General features: G+C 40.5%; 1 protein-coding gene across 1 annotated transcript; it reads right to left on the minus strand.

Moving 5' to 3' along the window:
- Positions 1 to 7,158: 7,158 nt before the first annotated feature.
- Positions 7,159 to 18,300, minus strand: dnd1 (DND microRNA-mediated repression inhibitor 1). Its single transcript, XM_085246425.1, has 5 exons — positions 18,167 to 18,300; positions 15,557 to 15,662; positions 14,740 to 15,065; positions 13,138 to 13,270; positions 7,159 to 7,911 (listed from the first exon to the last, which is right to left on the minus strand). Exons 1-5 carry the CDS (start codon positions 18,185 to 18,187, stop codon positions 7,355 to 7,357), a joined length of 1,143 nt encoding a protein of 380 aa, XP_085102551.1. The 5' UTR covers positions 18,188 to 18,300; the 3' UTR covers positions 7,159 to 7,354.
- Positions 18,301 to 19,027: the final 727 nt, after the last annotated feature.

Genomic DNA, 19,027 nt, shown 5'->3' on the forward strand with positions numbered 1-19,027 from the left:
CATCATGGCTGAATAAGTGGACATCCAATAGTACTGTGTATCAAATATTAAAGACATTCAGCATCTCTCATGTTTCTGTTGTTCTATAAAAACAGCTGCTTTTAAAAACTGATCCAATCACAGAAACATCAACTTCCATATTGATCAGATCAATACGTACAGCTCTGAGGTCACTAACATCTCCTTGAACTCTTCATTGATGGTGATTTGTGGCCCTCTGCTGGTGAGAAGATGAACTGCATGATGTCAGTTTAATGAGCACAGATGACATGAAGTGTTTTAAAATCTGCTTTTTCTAATTTTTCAGGGTCCTGCTCCAAGAAACGGCTTCAACAAACTCTGGCTTTCAAATTAAGACCTCATTCTGAGTTTTTAAAAAAGCTCTTATTTTGGAGGGACCTGACATTTAATCTTCATGTTATCAGTCCATCAATGGGCGTTATTAGCAGTTATCAGCCCATAACTGTGGCTCAGATTGGCCCTCTTGCACCTGCTAGCAGGCTCAGTAGGTTGTTATCACCAATTGGTGAGCCGGATCACTGTTTCACTGTTGGAGGGGTGACGATGAATCCAGATCCAGTACAGACAGACTCCAGTTCACTTCACATATGATTTCCTCATGAACAGAAACAGATTTCATAATGAAAAGGCTTCTGAACGTTACTCTTTTGCCACGAGCATCATCTGTATGGAAGTTGAGCCTGGAAATAGTTTTTTGCTAGTATATTACTTTAGCTGATGCTAACTTCAAAGTACGCCATGAGAGTGTTAATAACGTTACTAATGTTCAGCTACACTTTACTAGGTCACATCTGTGAGACACATCACTTAAATAAATAAGTAAATATTGGCTCTGTTTTATCTGCTGGGCCCAAAAGTGACTCCCTGTATTTAAACTGCTATGAATAACTTGTTGGTCTATAATATGTGAAACATGTGTCAAATGTATCCATCATGAAAGATATCAGATTATCTTGAGCCACAAAAACATTCCTATCATGAGGTAGAAGCTGGACTCAGTTTGTTGCAGAGGGACGTTTATATATCCGATATTTATCCAGTTAAAAGTCACACTAAAATTCAAAAATGGCTTTTCAAGAGTTGTCTCTCCAACAGGAGCAGAAACTGCAACAAATATAACAATAGTTATTTAAGGCTATTTTAAATGGCCACAAAGGAGCAGACTGGTTATAATGCAGCTGCTTCAGAGGAATAAAGATACTTGAAAAACTGTTTTTATTTTATGTGTAAGATCTTTCAATAATGTGTTCACTAAAGTCTATTGACCAGTATAAGTAAAGACATCACACACACACAAACACATGGAAACACTGAAACCTGTTTTTGGTGCAGCAGCGGTCCCAGCTGCTCGCCTTTATCTAGACTGGGTCGGCTGCTTATCTCAATATAATCAATGTTTAAAGTTTTGTTCTCAATGTTTCTGTATTGCTTCGTATAGGATCTCCCAGCATCATCAGCTGTGCTGTCCAATCATTGTGTGCTAGGTTACCTTATAGTGCGATGTGTGTTTGCACAAAGAGAAGCATGTGTGTCAAATATAAATAAGCACAGAACAGAAACAGCTGCTCGTTTCTTCTGTTTAGAGTCAAGTTAGTGTTTTGTGTCTTTGTTTGAGGCCTGATGTCGAGCAGAGGTGTGTGTAACTGCACTGGTCTGTTATATGTGTGAAGTGTGTGCTTCTCTTCAGCATCATCTTTGTCACTGCTGATTCCTTTGTGTCATCATGTGTTGAGAAGAGAGAACAGTTATAACGGAGGAGCAAAAGGAAGCCCTGAAATCTGCATCCAACAAGGAAGTGTTGGCTCACCAGTGATCCCAGCAGAGGCCACTGGTTTGGCTCCAGTTGTTATAGATTCAATGATGTTGTTCCTACAGATACATGTCAGCATCTTTATTGTAGTAAAGTCTTGTAATGTGAAGATAGAAACAAGGCAGCAAACAGCTCCATGATCTGATCTTAATGATGTTGTTTTTATTCCTGTCTGTCAGAACTGGATTGGAAACTATCAAAGGTCTAAAAACAGCCTCAACCCTCCCACAGAGCAAACTTTACACACGTCATCTTTCAGCTACAATCTTTGTTGCAGGGATCTTCTGCCAAACAAGGCTGAGAGAAGATTTCTTACAGCTGTCATGTTGATGCTGTTTCAGTCTTTGGGCAAACACACTCATGCTGTTGAAGATCATGTTGCTACATTATTATATGTCCTGTTATTGTTCTGTATTATATTCAGCTTTCAGCATCCTTTCCCAGTCCCCTGTTACACCATCCATACAAAGCCAATCTGACTGTGAGCCAATGTGTTTGTTTGTGTTGGATCAATAGATTTGACAGACTTGGTTCATCCAGAGGGAAACAGTCCAAATTCAGATCTAATGAAGTGATGGAGGCTGTTTCCTACCACGGTGCTAATGTGTGACTAACAAGGCTCATGGTCTCCAGCAGACAAGCGCCTGGAATGAGGTGAGCTGAGTGTTGCTTTGGTGGGTCTGTGCCCACGTCATGCATCAGGATTCATATTGGCAATCGTTCATATCTCTGTTCTTTAGCCTTCATCACAAAGCTGTGAAGGAAAAACAAACATCTAACAGGATTTGATGGATGCAAAGTCCACTGAGCTCTTTGTCATTTAGAAACTTGTCCAACCAACAAGAGCACAGATGAAAAACACAGTGACAGTTACAGGATTTTGCCATATATGAGCATAGATTACTTTCATATAGATTTTCAATGCAGGCTTTTGGTGAGCCGCTGGGTTCTGTCTAATAATCATCTCAGCATTTGACAATAGAATAGCTCTTTATTAGCTCTTCATTTATCGTTATTGTACATGAAACAAGGAAGCTGTTTCTCATTGGATGTTAGTTCCATGTTCATCAGGATCATTTTCTAAAGAGCTGATATTGAGACCATTTACTGCACTGGCTGCACATCCTGTCTACATTTCTCTGTATGTGCTGTGTTTGTCTTTCATATTTCTCCATGTTGACACAAACAGTGAACAGCAGTAGATCTACTCTTCATCTGTTTGTAGGGCCAGTGAAAGATATGAAGCAGAAATGGTGTCATTAGGAGAAGAAGAGGAGAACAAGTCCGGCGAGGAGGCAGCAGCTCTTAAAGATGAAACACAGCAACTCAGCCCTGAGCTCAGAGAGCTTCACATGAAAAAGCTCCTCAAGCAGATCATGTCAGAGGTTTGTCATCAACAGGAGGAGCTGTTAATATCATAGGATGAAGGATGCCGTCAGCTGGATGAAGAAGGTTATTTAATGGCAAACGTTCACACTGAAGTCAAATTGTTGTCGTGTTGAACAGATTCATGTACTGATCGTCTCCAGAATGTTAGAAGAGCTTCAATGAATCATTAGAAACAACTTACAGCTGCACAGCTGTGTCAAACACATCTGTGTGTCATTGTGGGATTGTTGTGTTTCTACATGTGACACACGTCTAAAACATGCACACAATCTGAACACAAACAGGGACTCATGTGTTCCCACAGCCAGATGCTGAGAGCCATTTCCTTGTAGTCCTGTGTCTATATATATGAACCATTAGATGTTATTGGAATGATTGTCAGCTTTGATAGTTTCATGTATGTTTAGCTGGACGCTGTTTGATCCTCGACATGTTTAAAGGTGTCCAGTCCTGAGACACTGGGGCTGGAAACAGCTGTGATGTCATTGGACTGTCACACAGACAGAAGTGCATGAAGTAAGCAGCCAAGGAGACACAGACACATTTGCACATAGAAAGCTGAATTTGTCATATGCCACAGTGAACTCACTGTTCAGTGTTTTTCAGGAAGCTTCTTAACTGCCTCTGCGTCCAAACAAGCAGCTGAGAAGAAGCTGAAGAAGTCTTCAACAACAAATACAGGAAGTGGACTTTCAAATACTAGATTCACTTTAGACTCACAAAAGAAATTACTAAACTAGCTGTGTTTGATTGACTCCTTTGACTATATGAAAGGTCAGTGTGTGTCTGCACACAGACTGTTGTGTTGGACTGTTATTCAGTTGTCTGCTGAATGTTTTCAAATGTCTGCCTCTCAGCTGTGATGAGGCTGGGGGTCATGGGAGGCCACCATAGCAGTCTCTTCAAAATCATGACATCATCATAAATGCTGCTGGACTGTCTGATGGGCTGACGGTGAAAAAGCCGTCAGCCTCTGGAAGGAAACAGAAGACATTTCAGAGGCTGCAGCAGATTTCTTTGATTCGGGGCCTTTTTCAGCTTTATTGGACAGAGCAGTGAAGATAAGTGACAGCAAAGCAGAGAGAAAGGGGGCGTGGCCCGGGTCAGAATCAAAGCCAGGCCAGCTGCTCTCCACCTCGTGCTACATTTAAGTCTGGACTACATGCTTTTATATTGAGGGAGATTTTTCACTGTTTTTATTCCATCAGCAGCTCAACATCATGAGCAGCTTTGACATAAAGACATCAAACTCAAGCTGACTTTAAACTGGATTGACTTTTAATACAGGGGCTCAAAAACAACTAACATCTTTATTATATATCAGGACAGAAAGTCGTTTCATCTCAAATGGAAACAGCTTTATTTGGAATAACCAGCACTATCCACTGGTTTGGGATCTCCACCAGTTTCATGTCTTTACAGCTTCTCCAACAAAGTTCCTGTAAAATCAGCATTTTTGTCTTTATGGGTTTGATAGTGATTGATTCTTCAGTCCCAATCTGCTGTCATTTAAAGAACAAAATGATGTTTCTGTGAGTCAAAAAGCTCCAGATGTTGTCGGCTTCACAAAGAAAACAAAGATTAGGAACTTAAACACAAAGTGTTTGGAGCCAAAATGTTCCCAAGCTGCTCTTTTTGAAATGGCAGAGGTACAGTGGTGTCTAACAGCACACTGTGGAAGGCAAACATGTTATTGTTGGATGAAACTTCATGAATCCTTTGTAGATTTGAGCTTTTGGAGCCTTTCTTTTCTCTTCAGGTGTACAGATGCTGAGGAGGCAGGTGAAGCAGGTGGAGCTGTTGTGATGCTGGCAGAGGGTGTGTCTTAGTAACTCTGTGAGGTGGAACTGGATCCAACATTGTGGATGTGTTGATGTTGGAGCCATTAAGAGTCTCTGGCCACATTGTAGGATTTCCCTTTGATTCACTGTGGGGGCATTTTGGAGTCTGTCAGTGAAACTCTTCATGTTTGTGTTTGACTCCAGTTTATAGAAACAGAGAAATGTGTCATGCTTTTGTTAGGCCTCCACAAATACACACATTTGTTCATTGGTTGGACAAAGACACAAAACATTTTTTAAAAACTTGCTTTTGGTTGATTTCTGTTTTTCTGTTTTAGTTTTTCTGTGAAGCACTTTGTGATTCTTGTCTTGAAAGGTGCTATACAAATAAAATTTTAATTACTTACTTTTTGTAAGGAGACATATTGAAAACCATGTTAATAAGATCTTGTTGTTTTGTGTTTCCTGTGGATCCGACACAGAGAGTGGACTTCAGACAGAAACCGTAGGAAAGATTTTAGAGGCCGTGTGTGGCAACAGGAAGTTTCTGTTTGTTTGCTGATGACTATCTTACATGTGGAAAACAACACGTGATGTTTATGAAGTTCTACAATCATCATTGTTCATCATTGTTCTAACAGCATTTTGAGTGGGAACAGTTCAAACTGAGAGTAATAATAATAGATTGCATTTATATAGCACTTTTCGAAGCTCTCAAAGCGCTTTACAATGCCACTATTCAGTCACTCTCACATTCACACACTGGTGGAGGCAGCTACAGGTGTAGCCACAGCTGCCCTGGGACAGACTGACAGAAGCGAGGCTGCCATATCGCGCCATCGGCCTCTCTGGCCATCACCAGTAGGCGGCAGGTGAAGTGTCTTGCCCAAGGACACAACGAGCTGGGGCTCAAACCGGCAATCTTCCGATTACAAGGCAAACAGCCAACTCTTGAGCCACGATCGCCACAGTAGTCTGAGTTATTTACTGATTTAAACAAGCTGAATGTTTCTGTGCACGATGAAGATCAGCAGCAGCAGCTCAGCTGATCAATGAATTGACATCTATCAGTCATTTCATGAGATGAAGTCATCAGTAGACATTTGTTCTAACTGTGTGATAAATGTCAGAACATCAGGGCTCCGGTTTAGTCACTACTTGACAAGATGATCATTGGCTCATTGTTGAATCCAGTGGCCCAGTCTGACCTCTGACCCTTTGCTGAAGGTCTTCTGTGTTATCTCCACTTTCATGTCTGAGCTTTTGCTGTATTGTCCAAAATAAACATATGAATCATTTCCAACACTTCGGCAGATCTTTAGTTTGGGCAGTACAGTACAAAATAACACATATTGTACTATACTGCCCACTTCCTGATCTTATTGGATCTGTGTGTGAGGTTGGTGAAGGAAACACATGTTCACTGAGTGAATCACTGCCATCAGGAACTAGTTTTTGATATCACAGCCTAGAAATCAGACAGGAAGTGTCTTGAAATTTATATATCTATATCTATAGATATATCTATATCTATATATCTATAGATATATATATCTATATATATATAGATATATATATATATTTATTTATAACGTAAGAATGAAATCGCTCTTACGTTAGATTGAAACCAAGCACACCATTGTTTTTCTTGTGACATTACCAATAAGTCTGATGTGTCACATGGCCCTCTCCCTATTGGAAAAGCAAAAGTTGTATCCAAGATGGCCGACTTCTAAATGGCCACCATGGTCACCACCCATCTTGAGGAGTTTGCCCCCTCACATATACTAATGTGCCACAAACAGGACTTTAATACCACCAACCATTCCCATGTTGTTACGCTGTATCCATAGAAATGGCCCACCCTGTAGATCACAGTAAGTCACTTCCCAAACCATAAATCACAATCCCAACAGATCTGTTTAGACTGAATCTATCCAAACAGGTTCTCTGTAAACGTGTCTGTCAGTTTAACATAAAATGCCGAACCAGTGAGGGGGTTAGTCTCAATCCACAACTTCAAAGATGCGTTAAGGTCTGGATGAGAGTCACTAGGCTTCATAACAGCATGAAGTGAGACAAGTAATAACTGCTTTACCATTTTCCTAAGTTAATTTAAATCTTTCATTCATTTGAAAGAAATGCCGACACTTTCTTTTCAAAGCTCATTTAATTAAAATGAGAACCAATCCAGTAACACAGAACACTAATGTACAGTAAAAATCATGCATAAAACAAACCACAAGTTCTAGTCAGAGAAACAAACTTGGTGCTACTCTAGTAAAAACATGCAGAAAAAGAAAGCACATAACACAAACGAGGTGAAACAGAACTGCAGGACGGCATCAGCTGTTCAGGGTGTGAGACCAGTGTTGTACATCTTCTGCAGGACCTGCTGGGCTACAGCCTTCTGAGCCTCCTCTAGCATGGTGCTGGCATTAGGACCCGGTAATATCATGACCAACCCCTTGAAAGTGGCAGTGATCCCGAGGATCTGCACCTTATAGGAGAAGTAGAGGAATCCATCAGGCCCAGCGTGGCTGTACTGCACTTCATAAAACGGCTGACCAACACCTGCTGTCTCACACAGCTTACTGAGAAGCATCACTGGGGATACTGCAAATACAAGATGGCCTTGGGTGGAGGAATCGGGGAAAGAGCATGTAGGGTGAGGGAGCTGAGGAGCAGTGGGCCCTCCCACTGCTCTGCAGAAACCTGCGGGTATGGATGCAGGGAGGGTCAGGAATGAAGGCGGGCCTGAGGGTTGTGGAGAACTGTGGTGCAGGGGCCCTAGGTGTGACGGCAACAGGCTCTTTGCACGTTTCTGAGGGCAGCGTGACTCGTCAGGGTTTGGCTTCTCTGTTGGCTGCCACTGGACTGACACACACATTGCAAACTGCTTCTTAAATGCTGGAGACACAAGAAAACAGTGAAGTAGTGAGTTTAGCAGGAAGAATGTTTCCTTCTACCAAAAATACAGTTTTTAAAAAAAAAACCTAACAGATCAAATCTTAGAGATTAATTATAATATGAGACAGAACACAGCAGAATTAACACATTTAAAGGATTCAAATGAAAAGAACTGTCAAGTGTTAACAGTAAGATAGACATGCAAACTTAGAATTCCAAGTGGTTTCCACTGGAAGCCCCATCAGGCTCTTGGTTGATCCACTGGCCAAACCATTAAAAAAAGAAATTTGTGTTCATTTTTAGTTTAAAGTCAAAATTTCAACATTAAACTTGAAATAGTATTTTGAACTGTAATCTCCACATTTGGACTTTTCTCTCAAAGCCAAACGACTGCCGTGGCTCCTGCAGCCACTACGCTACGTGCATTTCAGTGAAACAAGTTGATCAGCTGTCTTATTGTATAAGCATATTGATCGAGGGTGTAATCCTTCCATCGGTCCACTCCCTGCCATTTCATTTGCACCAAGTTGACCGACTCTTCCAGGTTTGTGCGTTTTCATCTTCTGCACCTTCTTCTGCAGCTTTCTGCACCATGACTTCAACATCCTTGTGTGTCACCACACTAAGGTTATGTCCTAAAAGAGAAATGTCAATGTAACCAGAACTGATTCTAAAGTATGATTTTGCTAACTCACCTATGCAAGTGCTTTAATCTATAGATTTCTACTTTATTCTCCAAAAGATCAATGTATGATTTTGTTAATGTGGCCCCAATACTACTCCTTATTAATTACATAAAGTATGTTATCTCGTAGATAAGGTAGACTGTGCACTTGTGTGTGCATGTTTAAATCACTTGTGCATGAGTACGTACTGTTTTAAGCCTATATGGTGGCTGCAACGATGAAAACTGTTTGGCTTGGATGCAAAAGGTTTTGCTGCTGAAAACAAGACACTGGTGTAGTTGTTACTAATTAATGATGATAATTCATTGTCCAACCTAACAGCCCAAGATGAATGGCTCAGAGTTTTAATGGCCCATGGACATTTTATTAGCCTGTGAGGGGGGGAGCAACAACAGCTACACACTTTAATACTCCATTTTACTTTAAATCTGAAAAATAATGTTATGAAGTCCTTGAGATAAAGATGGTTTAGTATCCTCCCTTCTTGCTCAAGTCCTCACTGTCACAGAAACTGGTGAGACTGCCATCAGCCTTTAGCAAACTAGCCAATTTAATTAAACATCAGAACAAATTAAGTCTGCATTAAATGCAGCTTCTGTAGATTTTCACCATGTAAAACAAACAGCTACAAAGTTCGCTTTTCTTTGCACAACTCTGTTAAACGCATACACAGACACTGTGTTGTTATCACTTGCCGATCTATTATTAATGCCGTCTTCCTTTTGCTTGTCCACCACTACGGTGTCCTGTTGGTTAGCAACCACCAGTTTGTCCGTCCGTATCTGGAAGTCTCACAGGATCTTAGCTCGGTCATCCTTCACCACCCTGGCTGCATCTCCCATTTTGACCTCAGGACTTCCAGGTTGTACTCAGCACAGACGTTTCTGTATAGACACTTGGTTATGGCGTTCCATGTCTGCCCTGCTAGCATTTTGCAGCCTGCTGTTATGTGCTTATGTGATAGTCTGCATATCCTGCACCTGGGGTTTGCCTGGTGTGGTAGACCCCAGTGCAGATCAAACTTGTGATTAGAACTTGTTCCAGTGCTGCCATGATTTGTGCCTCTATGGCGTCTTTCAGTCCAGCTTTGTCCAGCGCTGGTAGGACTTCTCCATATATCAACCACGTCTTCCACCTGTCCTCTCATGGTGGTTCCTCTTCTTTCTTGGGTTTCTGCTACCCGAGGTATTTAGTTCTGAACATCTTCCTGATGTAACTTATGGATCTTTGTTTTTTCCATTCTGGATAGTGGTTCTGACACGCACTAGTCCTCAGCCACCTTTGTTTCACTTAGCACGCAGTCTTGGAGCGCTGGATTGGAGGAGCTTCTTTGTCTTTTAGCTTCCATCTCCTCTTTTGGCCAGATACTTGTAGCTGTCCTCAATGTGTGCATGGTTACCTTCTACACTTCTCCAGTCTTCATTATAGATCCTAGTGTTATGGATCAGTGAGTTGACGTCTTGTTCACTCCTGGCATACAGCAGTGTATACTATAAATGCATACACTATAGTTGTGTTAACATCACAAATATTCATCATGCTTGTTTCAACAGTGGTCTAATTCTTTTTGACATTACAGACCTTTAACCTCCTAGGACCTGCGTCCACATATGTGGACATCACATTTTGGGTTATTTAGAGTAAAATACTCAATTTTGCTCTATGAGGGCCTGATATCCACTTACGAGGACATTATGCTGCTACTGTTCTATCAAAATTTTAAACGAATATCCTCATATGTGGCTCTGATTTTTCTTAGAAACAAAAATAAGGTAAAAAAAAAAAAAAAAAAATCTAGTAATTCTTTGTTTTTACATTCATCGGGCCCCAATCAGCCCAAATATCAAAGAGAAATTCAAAATGCATGTCGTGGAAGAGTTTGGGTCTTAGGAGGTTAAGCTCTAGTACTATTCACTGATCTTAAAAGATGAAAGTGAAAATGAAACAAATTTATTGACACCAATTAGAAAACTTAAAGCTAAAAACATGAGATTCAGTTTATAATTTGAAAAAAAGAAAAAGAGCACTTACTAGGAAGCATCTTAAAAATATATTTCTGCTGTATGTTCTTATTAAAAATATTCAAAGGAGCTTGCAAAGAAAAGCATCTGGACTTCTTTAAGGACCCCCTGATGATCCTCTTTTGTCCTTTTGTCCCTCTGTGGGGGGTTATCTCCCACTTGACTCCCATTTGACCTTAGAACTGAAGAAGCTTCTCGGATGAGAGGTGAAACGTCTTCAAGCAACTTAAAGAAGTCCAGACGCTTTTCTTTGCAAGCTCCTTAGACTACGATGACTGAGAACCTTCACAGACATATTAAAAATATTAAAACTCCAAGTGATGAAACAAAGAATGATAAAAGCATAAAAATAAGCTGAATCACATTATACGAGCGAATTTGTTGAAACTTCTCGGGGTGCTCAGAAACAATATTCAAAGGTATTCAATCAGGTCTTTCATAAGGGTCATAAAACTGTTGTTCTTCCTGACGCCATAGTTGAGCAATGTATCATAAATTATTATTTTTGATGCTTCATACTGATGAATTTCTGAAATTCAAGATGCATACTGACAGCGAACATAAAGATATAGGGACCTAGATACTCCCTCTGCTCTGCTCTGTCATTGTTACGTTTTTTCATTTCAAAAAGCTTGTGTTATGTATAATGCAGGATTTAGACTTAAGATTTACTGTAGAGGTCCACAAATTTAGATTTAGCTTTGAAGGACTCACAACTCTGAGCTCTCAAAGCATTTTATACAACTGAGTTATGTTTGGACACCGCTTCATATGGACTTGCATGGATATGGATATTTAGTGATTTAGAATATAATGTAATAAGCAGTGTTGGGCAAGTTACTTTGAAAAGGTAGTTATAGTTACTTCATACACGTAACTGAGTTAAAAACTGAGTTACAATACTATAAAAGTAATTACTAGGAAAAGTAACTATTGTGTTACTTTAAAATAAATAAGTTTAATAATAAGTTGAACCCTCTGGGGTCCAGGGTATAATTGGCTGTTTCTGAGTACTTTTGATTTGACCTCTACATTTCACCTTTAAAAACTGTTTACTTCGCCTTGTTTGGTATCATCCTTTTCTGCACAACCAGTTATTTTCCCCCCATTTTGACAAACTGTATTAACACAATTTATCTAAAAATCAGACTATAAAACAAAATCAGCGTAGAAGTTATTTTACTGTAACGACCACAAACATGTTTATTGGATCATTTTCACAACTTAAAATGTAAATTTTTAAACTTATGCACAAGTTATGCAAACAACAGAGTTGTATGCAGGTATTTACCTAAAAATGTGGTGCTTTTCTTTTTTTCAACATTACAAACACACAGAACAATCAGGTGTTCTGCATCAAATAAGATACGAGAAATTATTTGTGCCACTCCAATAAGAATAAATTCTGTCCACTATAAGACAGTGGAGCACATCCCAGCCTGATACCTGCAGGCCTGACAGCAGGAGGTGTATCACTCCTGTTTTCTACCTGGAGACAGCATTTACACTGCAGTCTGTCTGGAGCAGCGGCCTCATCGATCTGACACAAAACAAAACAACTTACACTACACACTAACTACACACTCCAAACACGCTGAACATCAGAAATCTCTCTCCCTACTTCCCCCTCTTCCTAAACAACCAAACGCCATGTTGCATATAATTTTTTGATTGGTCGACATGTTACATTTTTCCACCAATAGGAAAGGGGTGTTTTTTCCTTCTCTTTTTTTGGTCACAAGCAGAGAGTGCTTGCAAGCGCTTTCCTTAGAAAATGTCATTTCTAAGGTTTCTTCCTGCAGTAAACAACAGTATTCAGGAAAATAAAAATATTGCATATATTTTTTATAATAACTCTGGTTTTACGTGGCCGAGCAACACAATTTAAAGACTGCTATATGATCTGAAGTCCCCACTTTCTTGTCTTGGGCTTACATAGCATCTTGTTGCCATGTCATCTTAAATTGGTCAAATGATTCGTTTACCATGACTACGTTATTCTTCCTCAGCCAATCAGCAGAACTTGTGTGATTGTTTCTACCCCCAGCTCCAAGTAGGCTGAAGACAGCTTCAACCATCTGTCTGCTGAAAAATCATAACGCATCGCATTCTCTTGTTAGTAACGGTAACGGCGTCATAACGATAAAAATAGTAATTACATTACGAACACTGTTACTTTTAATGCCATTATTCTTGCAATGTGAGAATTATGCATTTGTAGGACATTTTCTAGTGTTTACCAGCTGATTAGCTTTTGGGGAGCTCCACTTCACAAATAACCATTTTACTTATTTTCATGCTACAATTTGTATTTTAATTGAAAACTGAACTGACTTGTGAATAAAATGACTTCTGACTTAAGACCTAGTTTTCTGCTCTCCATACCAAGTGATTATGAGAGTGGAGTAACAGTGCACAACCAGAAACTGGTTTGTAACCAAGTGACACCCAGGCTGGCATAGAAATGGGACCATGATCAATATTAAGTCACTCATCTATATGAACAAGAGCTCCCATACCTTCCACCAGCACTTTCTTAGCCATAGAAGCTGCATGGTGAGATGAGAACGCAACAGTAGCAGATAACCCCTCGATACCAGGTCCAGCCTTCAGGGAAACTCTCTCCACACCCTCTACCAGCACACGCAGCACCTAGAAGCAAAGCATGGTCACTCAGAAGACAACATTCATCCACACAGCAGTTAAATGACAACCTCAATACCAGATGTGACTGAAGGGCCAGACATCTATAAACACCTACTGTATTTTCATGTTTAGGTGGAAGCTAGCGAGCTAACTTCCTGCTAACTTCTAACTCCGTTAAATGTAATAAATTCTGTTTTCATGGATGCCTGGATGTTAAACTTAATTGTTACACCTGGTAAAGCAGCAACACTGATCATTTTATAACAGATGAAAGAATTTCGACAATTTTTAACTCTCAGTGATGCTGCAGCGTTCGTTTGACTTTGGACCTGAACCTGATGGAGTTTAGGACCCAGATTACTCTGCGAGGCTCCTGCCTACAGTAGCTGTAATGCTCCAACAATCCATCAAGCGGTGCGGCTTCGTAGCAACCAAAGTCGTGCTAAAACAAGTTTTGACAGGTTTTTGAGCGCCGTGTAGCACATAAAATCGGTTTGAGGTCAGTAAGCAGAACCAGAATTCAGACATAAGGCGCACTGTCGATTTTTGAGAAAATTAAAGGATTTTAAGTGCGCCTTATAGTGCAGAAAAAACGGTATATCATCTATAACCCTTTCAAATACAGTACATGTACTGCAGAGAGGTTTTTTTTGGCCTTCTTTTGTTTTGCACTCGTTTCCTTGCATGCACACACTGCACATCATGTCCAGGTATTCCATGGGTAGCTGACAAGTCTTTGGAAATCACCTTGCTGTTGGAAAAACTATTTTGCCCATCAAACTCTTATCATACACAGGGGAAACTGGTCAATCTTCATAGTTGATTTGCTTTTCTTCAATTACCCCACCCCACCTCCCCACCTGGATGGCTGGGTGTGTGTGCAAGTTGTGAACATGGGAAACACCTGGCTAGGATATATTATGAGAAGAAGGCAAGCCAGTCCGAGGCAGTGTAATAGTTTGGCCAGTGTTTGTTGAGAATCCTTGGGTCCTGGCACCCATGTGGATGTTACTTTGACATGTACCACCAAACATTGTTGCAGACCATGTACAGCTTTCCCTGATGGTGCCGTGTCACAATGCAAAAATGGTTCAGGAATGGTTTGAGGAGCACAACACTGAGTTTGAGGCATTGACCTGGCCTCCAAATTCTTCTGATATCAATCTAACCAAGCATCTGTTGGATAAAAAAAAAAAGATCCAATCCAGTCGAGAGGCATACACACTAACCAACCCTGCATCAGAGTGGACTTTGAGTGACTTAAGACACGAACACAGAAGTACCAGCTGTTATGGGTTAACTAGCACTGCCTTTAACTTGGAAACACTGACAACCTCCTGCTCATTCACTAATGTATTGGTGCATAGAGATGTGGGTGATAGATGATGTGTGCCATTTCTTACTGGGTGACACAGAATGAATTTCACCCCTTTCCCTCGTCAACACACTCAAAACACTCCACAGTTCAGCTATACCTGCAGTATGTCTTCTTGCCTAGTGGACGCAGGCAAACCTCCAATACAAAGGTGTCGCTTCTCTGTGCTCCGCCGTACACTGATGCGGTAGCCAGGCTCCAACATGTGACCGTGCAGCTGCCGTATGGCTTCAGCAACTACAGCAGCTGAGCCATATTTGGCATACGCAAAGCCGCGGTTCTGCCCACTGAAGTTCATCATCAGCCGGAACTCCCAGAGTGGTCCAATGGAGCTGAACAGGGGAATCAGGATGTCCTCGTACGCGTCCCGTGGGATCTGGCTGATGAAGACTTCACAGCGCGGTCCTGGCGTGGCACCTTCCCACACTGACCATGAAACAGAGGAAATGGTATGGCTGATTATGCAATTTTTAAATTCAAGCTCATGCAATGCAAAATGTACAACAAATCCTTAGTGCACTTTACAAAGCAAGTCCGTGTCTTTACAATAGAGTGACATGTGAGCAAGCCGGGCTTTTCTTGTTTCAGCTGGAAATAAGATCAAACTGACTTTTAAGTCCGTGGCCATCAAGTATTTCCACATTTAGCTTTTAGAGATTTTTTTTATATATCAACCGAGTCTTTTCACAGCTGCATTTTACAAACAAAAGCAGCTGATTCATTTTTACCTTTGAGAAATCTATATCATTATTGGCACTTGGTGGCAGTGGTGAAATGTTGAAAATCTGAGCCAAAAACTCAATATTTCTTAATGCTCAAGAGAACAGGCAGTGTTGGTACTACTGCGGTGAAGATTCGAGAACAAATTCTATTATATTAAATTAGGCAAAGAAATATGGAGACGCAGATTCTCTCACCCTCAGGTGGTCCTCCATATTTCCTCTGGCCATTAACTTGAGTCAGCGTTGTGTTGGTTGCTTTCAACCAGATTTCCAGGGCCTGCACCCGTTCAAGGTTCAGCACCTGATGTGGAAACAAAATAGAACCAGCACAAGTCCATCATCTTCATGTGTACTACCAAGTGAGTCCAAAATACTTTGTTTTTTCGATTTATGATATGCAGTCACATAAAGCTGCTCATCCATTTGCCAAGTTTCCCTGATATAGGTTTGAGTGTGTTCACATGAATGAGGTATTGTTGGCAGCATCTGACCAATCACACTGATTATTATACCAGCAGCAAGGCCTCACTTTCAAATGCTAGAAAACCAGCAGACCCAGACAGTTTGGAGCCCCTCCTTTAAAAGCTGGCTGCTGATTTTAATTGCACCAGCAGTTACTTTTCTAATCTTTTGAATACCAATTTAATTCTAACCATATGAAAATCTGCTCTACTCCTGTTAAAGTTGTGGAAACTAGTGAACAGCTGAAAGACTTCCTGACTGTAAATAAGACTTTAGGTGACTTTCAGTGATGCTTCAGGGCAAATTAATGTACAACTAAAGCAGCCTTAAAAGCAATAAATGATTTCATAAATTCAGTTGAAAACAATGCTGTGCAGCCTTGACATTTGATACAGTTGATCATAAAAAGTCTTAAAGACAGCTGAATGGTTCTAAACGTCTCTCTCAGGCAGGTCTGAGAGGCAGGTCGGGGTGTATGGGTAGAAGGACTTTGTTCTAGCTTGGTTTATGTCACAACAGGAGTTATCCAGGGTTCTGTTCTTGGATCACTGTTATTCATTTTATATATAAAACAATCGTAGTAATAATATCGCTACAGCACATTCTCATTTTATGCTGGTGATATGCTGATGTACTACTTTGTACCTACTCATAGCCAGGCTCTATTTCAGCTTTCACTACACTACAGCATAACCTGTGCAGAAACGCGTTTTGAATATTGACAACATCAAACTGACGATCTTCTCAAAGGAAAACTAAACCTTTTATGTACAGTTCAGGCAACTTTAGAATAAAGTCCTGTTTGTCCTGTGAGGCAAGAATAACACTCGTTCTCCCTTTTTTCATGTCTGTACTTAATTACAATGATGTGATTTATATGCACGCATGCTCAGAATGCCTACAGGCTGGATTCTGTCCATCATGGAGCACTAAGATTTATTATTTATAAGAGTTTTAAAGCTCTTACTCACCACTCTACATCACATGTGTGGGTAACTGGTCTTCTTTGTCATGTTGTAGATTCAACCACTGGTATATTCTTATTTATGAGGTGATTCTTGGTTTGTTCCATCTAATTTATAGACTTGCATTCTTTGAAAAAAATAATAAATAAAGGGACGTTATTCTCTCAGATCCCAAGAGTTATTATAGCAGCTCTCGAGTTCATTCTGTGTCTGAAATAAGCTGTTTGGCTCACTTTAAAATAACCTTTTTCCCATTGGCAGCATCTTGCAAACAAACAATTTTAACAATAGGCTGATGATGCTCATCTGCTCCTCTGGTGTGTTTGAGATGACAACATGAGGATCATCTGGAGTGCTCCAGCCACGCTTAGTTGAGTCAGTGTTTTTAATAAATGATCACCTGAGGCTGACACAAGCTCTTGCTGTCAGACATGTCTGGTCTTGTTTTAGTATTGTGTGTTTGATATGCTCTTTGCTAGCACATGCCAGACTTTTTCTACCTTAACTCTCTTTTTACACCAGCTATCTGCAGTCCTCTGTGCCTGCCCAGCAAGTGTGCACGTTGACCTTTATACACTAAATTGAAATGGTCTGAAACGCTGGGAAAGCAAATGTATCATATTTGCATGGGTGACTTGTCATTTCTTTATGACAAATACAGTAATAATAACTGTAGTGTAGAGCCATTTACGCAAAACCCAACGAATGAATCAAGTGATGTGAATAGTGGGCTCTACAGGTGAACAGAAAATGCTGCTTGATGACTTGCAAACATCAATGTCAAACCTGTCTTTTTCTTTGATAAATGTATTGTTGATTTACTTGCGCCAAACTCAATTGTTTATTTAAACCATATGTTGGCATTTAATATGTTTAAAGACAATGAAATTGAACTATATAGATACTGTGCCCACTATGATACATTTTTGTTCATTTCTATTGGAATGGAAAACCATGAACCAAAATCAGGCACAAGCTTGGCATTCCCAGCCAGTACTTGAAGAAAAAAAAGGGAAAGAATGTTGGTAGTTTTCACTACAGCTGAACAAAACACTGACTGAGGCTTTATTTCTATAATTAGCTGCAGGTGGGCCCTCATCGGGGAAAACAGCAGAGCGTCACCGCTGGAAACACAAGCTAAACGAATCGCGTAAAGCACAGGAAAACGCTTCAAGCGCTGTAGCCAACTCTGCCAGCGACTTTTTATTTTAACCAAAACAGACTTGCGCCTTCATTTCTGCTTAGATGACAAAACTTTTTTCCTTTTCACGTGCCTGCTTCCACTTATTTCCTAGCTAAACGACATATTTAAAAAGTCTAAAATCAAACAAACAGAAAAAAAGAAAAACTTGAGAGGAAAAGGATATTCCAGAATTACCTGGCTTTGCTTGTTTTCCATCGTCTCTGCGTGGTTGTGCGCACAGCGACGCAACTTTGTAGCCCGTTTCCAACTGCAGAAGTCCTTCTATTGGCCAGCAGCTTCCACTCGACGCTGTGGCTTTAGTGCCCACTGACCCGTGGGCGGGGCCTAGCATAGCCCGTCGCTAAGGTGTGGAATGAAATTTTGTGACAAATAGCAAGAAACGGCTGTATGGAGGACTGCTTCTAAACTTCTTTGTAACCTATTGTGCATTGTCTCTCTTTATCATTTATCTGTGCCACTCTTATTATATATGTTAATTGTTATCAACATATACATCATTTCCACAATATTGTTTTTTTGTAATCTTCAAGTCAACTGACTGTGTAAAAAGGAAAAAGGAAAGTGCTTCTGTCAGTAAGACTGGAAAAGAGCTCCCACATTAATAAAGTCTGGTCTATTTAAAGCTTGGAAAGAAAGCTGGCAAAAATGCTGCATAAAGTGGTTTTTATGGGATGGCCCGTTTGCCTGCACTGAGCTCTGTTGCCACAAGGAGGCGGTGTACATGGTATGTCAGGTCTGTGGCCACCAGTGATGGGAATAACGCCGTTACGAGTAACGGCGTTACTAACGCTTTGGCACAACACCTCGAGCTAGGGGGCAAAACAATCACATGAGTGATGCTGCTTGACTGATCACAGCCGATCACATGAGCACTTCAAGATGACAAAGCAACAATGTGATATATACCAGGTTTTAAATTGTGTTGATGGGCCAGTAAAACCAGAGTCATGATAAACAATATGTACGCGTGTTTTTTCCTGGATAGTTTCGTCACGTTTAACGTCTAAGGAAGCGCAGCGAGCGCTCTCTGCTTAT

The sequence above is a fragment of the Mchenga conophoros genome, linkage group LG2, assembly GCF_057382185.1.
Source record: "Mchenga conophoros isolate Kocher_MC1m ecotype Shallow Benthic linkage group LG2, M_conophoros_male_GT1.1, whole genome shotgun sequence".
NCBI classification, from domain to species: Eukaryota; Metazoa; Chordata; class Actinopteri; order Cichliformes; family Cichlidae; genus Mchenga; species Mchenga conophoros.

Bases quoted from the DNA above. Each gene is read 5' to 3' on its own strand.
- dnd1 (XM_085246425.1), bottom strand. From the start codon at position 18,187: ATGGAAAACAAGCAAAGCCAG. The intron at 13,271-14,739 runs GTATAGCTGAAC...CTTTGCTTCTAG, and splicing joins GGCAAGAAGACATACTGCAG to GTGCTGCGTGTGCTGGTAGA. The intron at 7,912-13,137 runs GTATGGGAGCTC...TTGTGTCTCCAG, and splicing joins TAAGAAAGTGCTGGTGGAAG to CATTTAAGAAGCAGTTTGCA.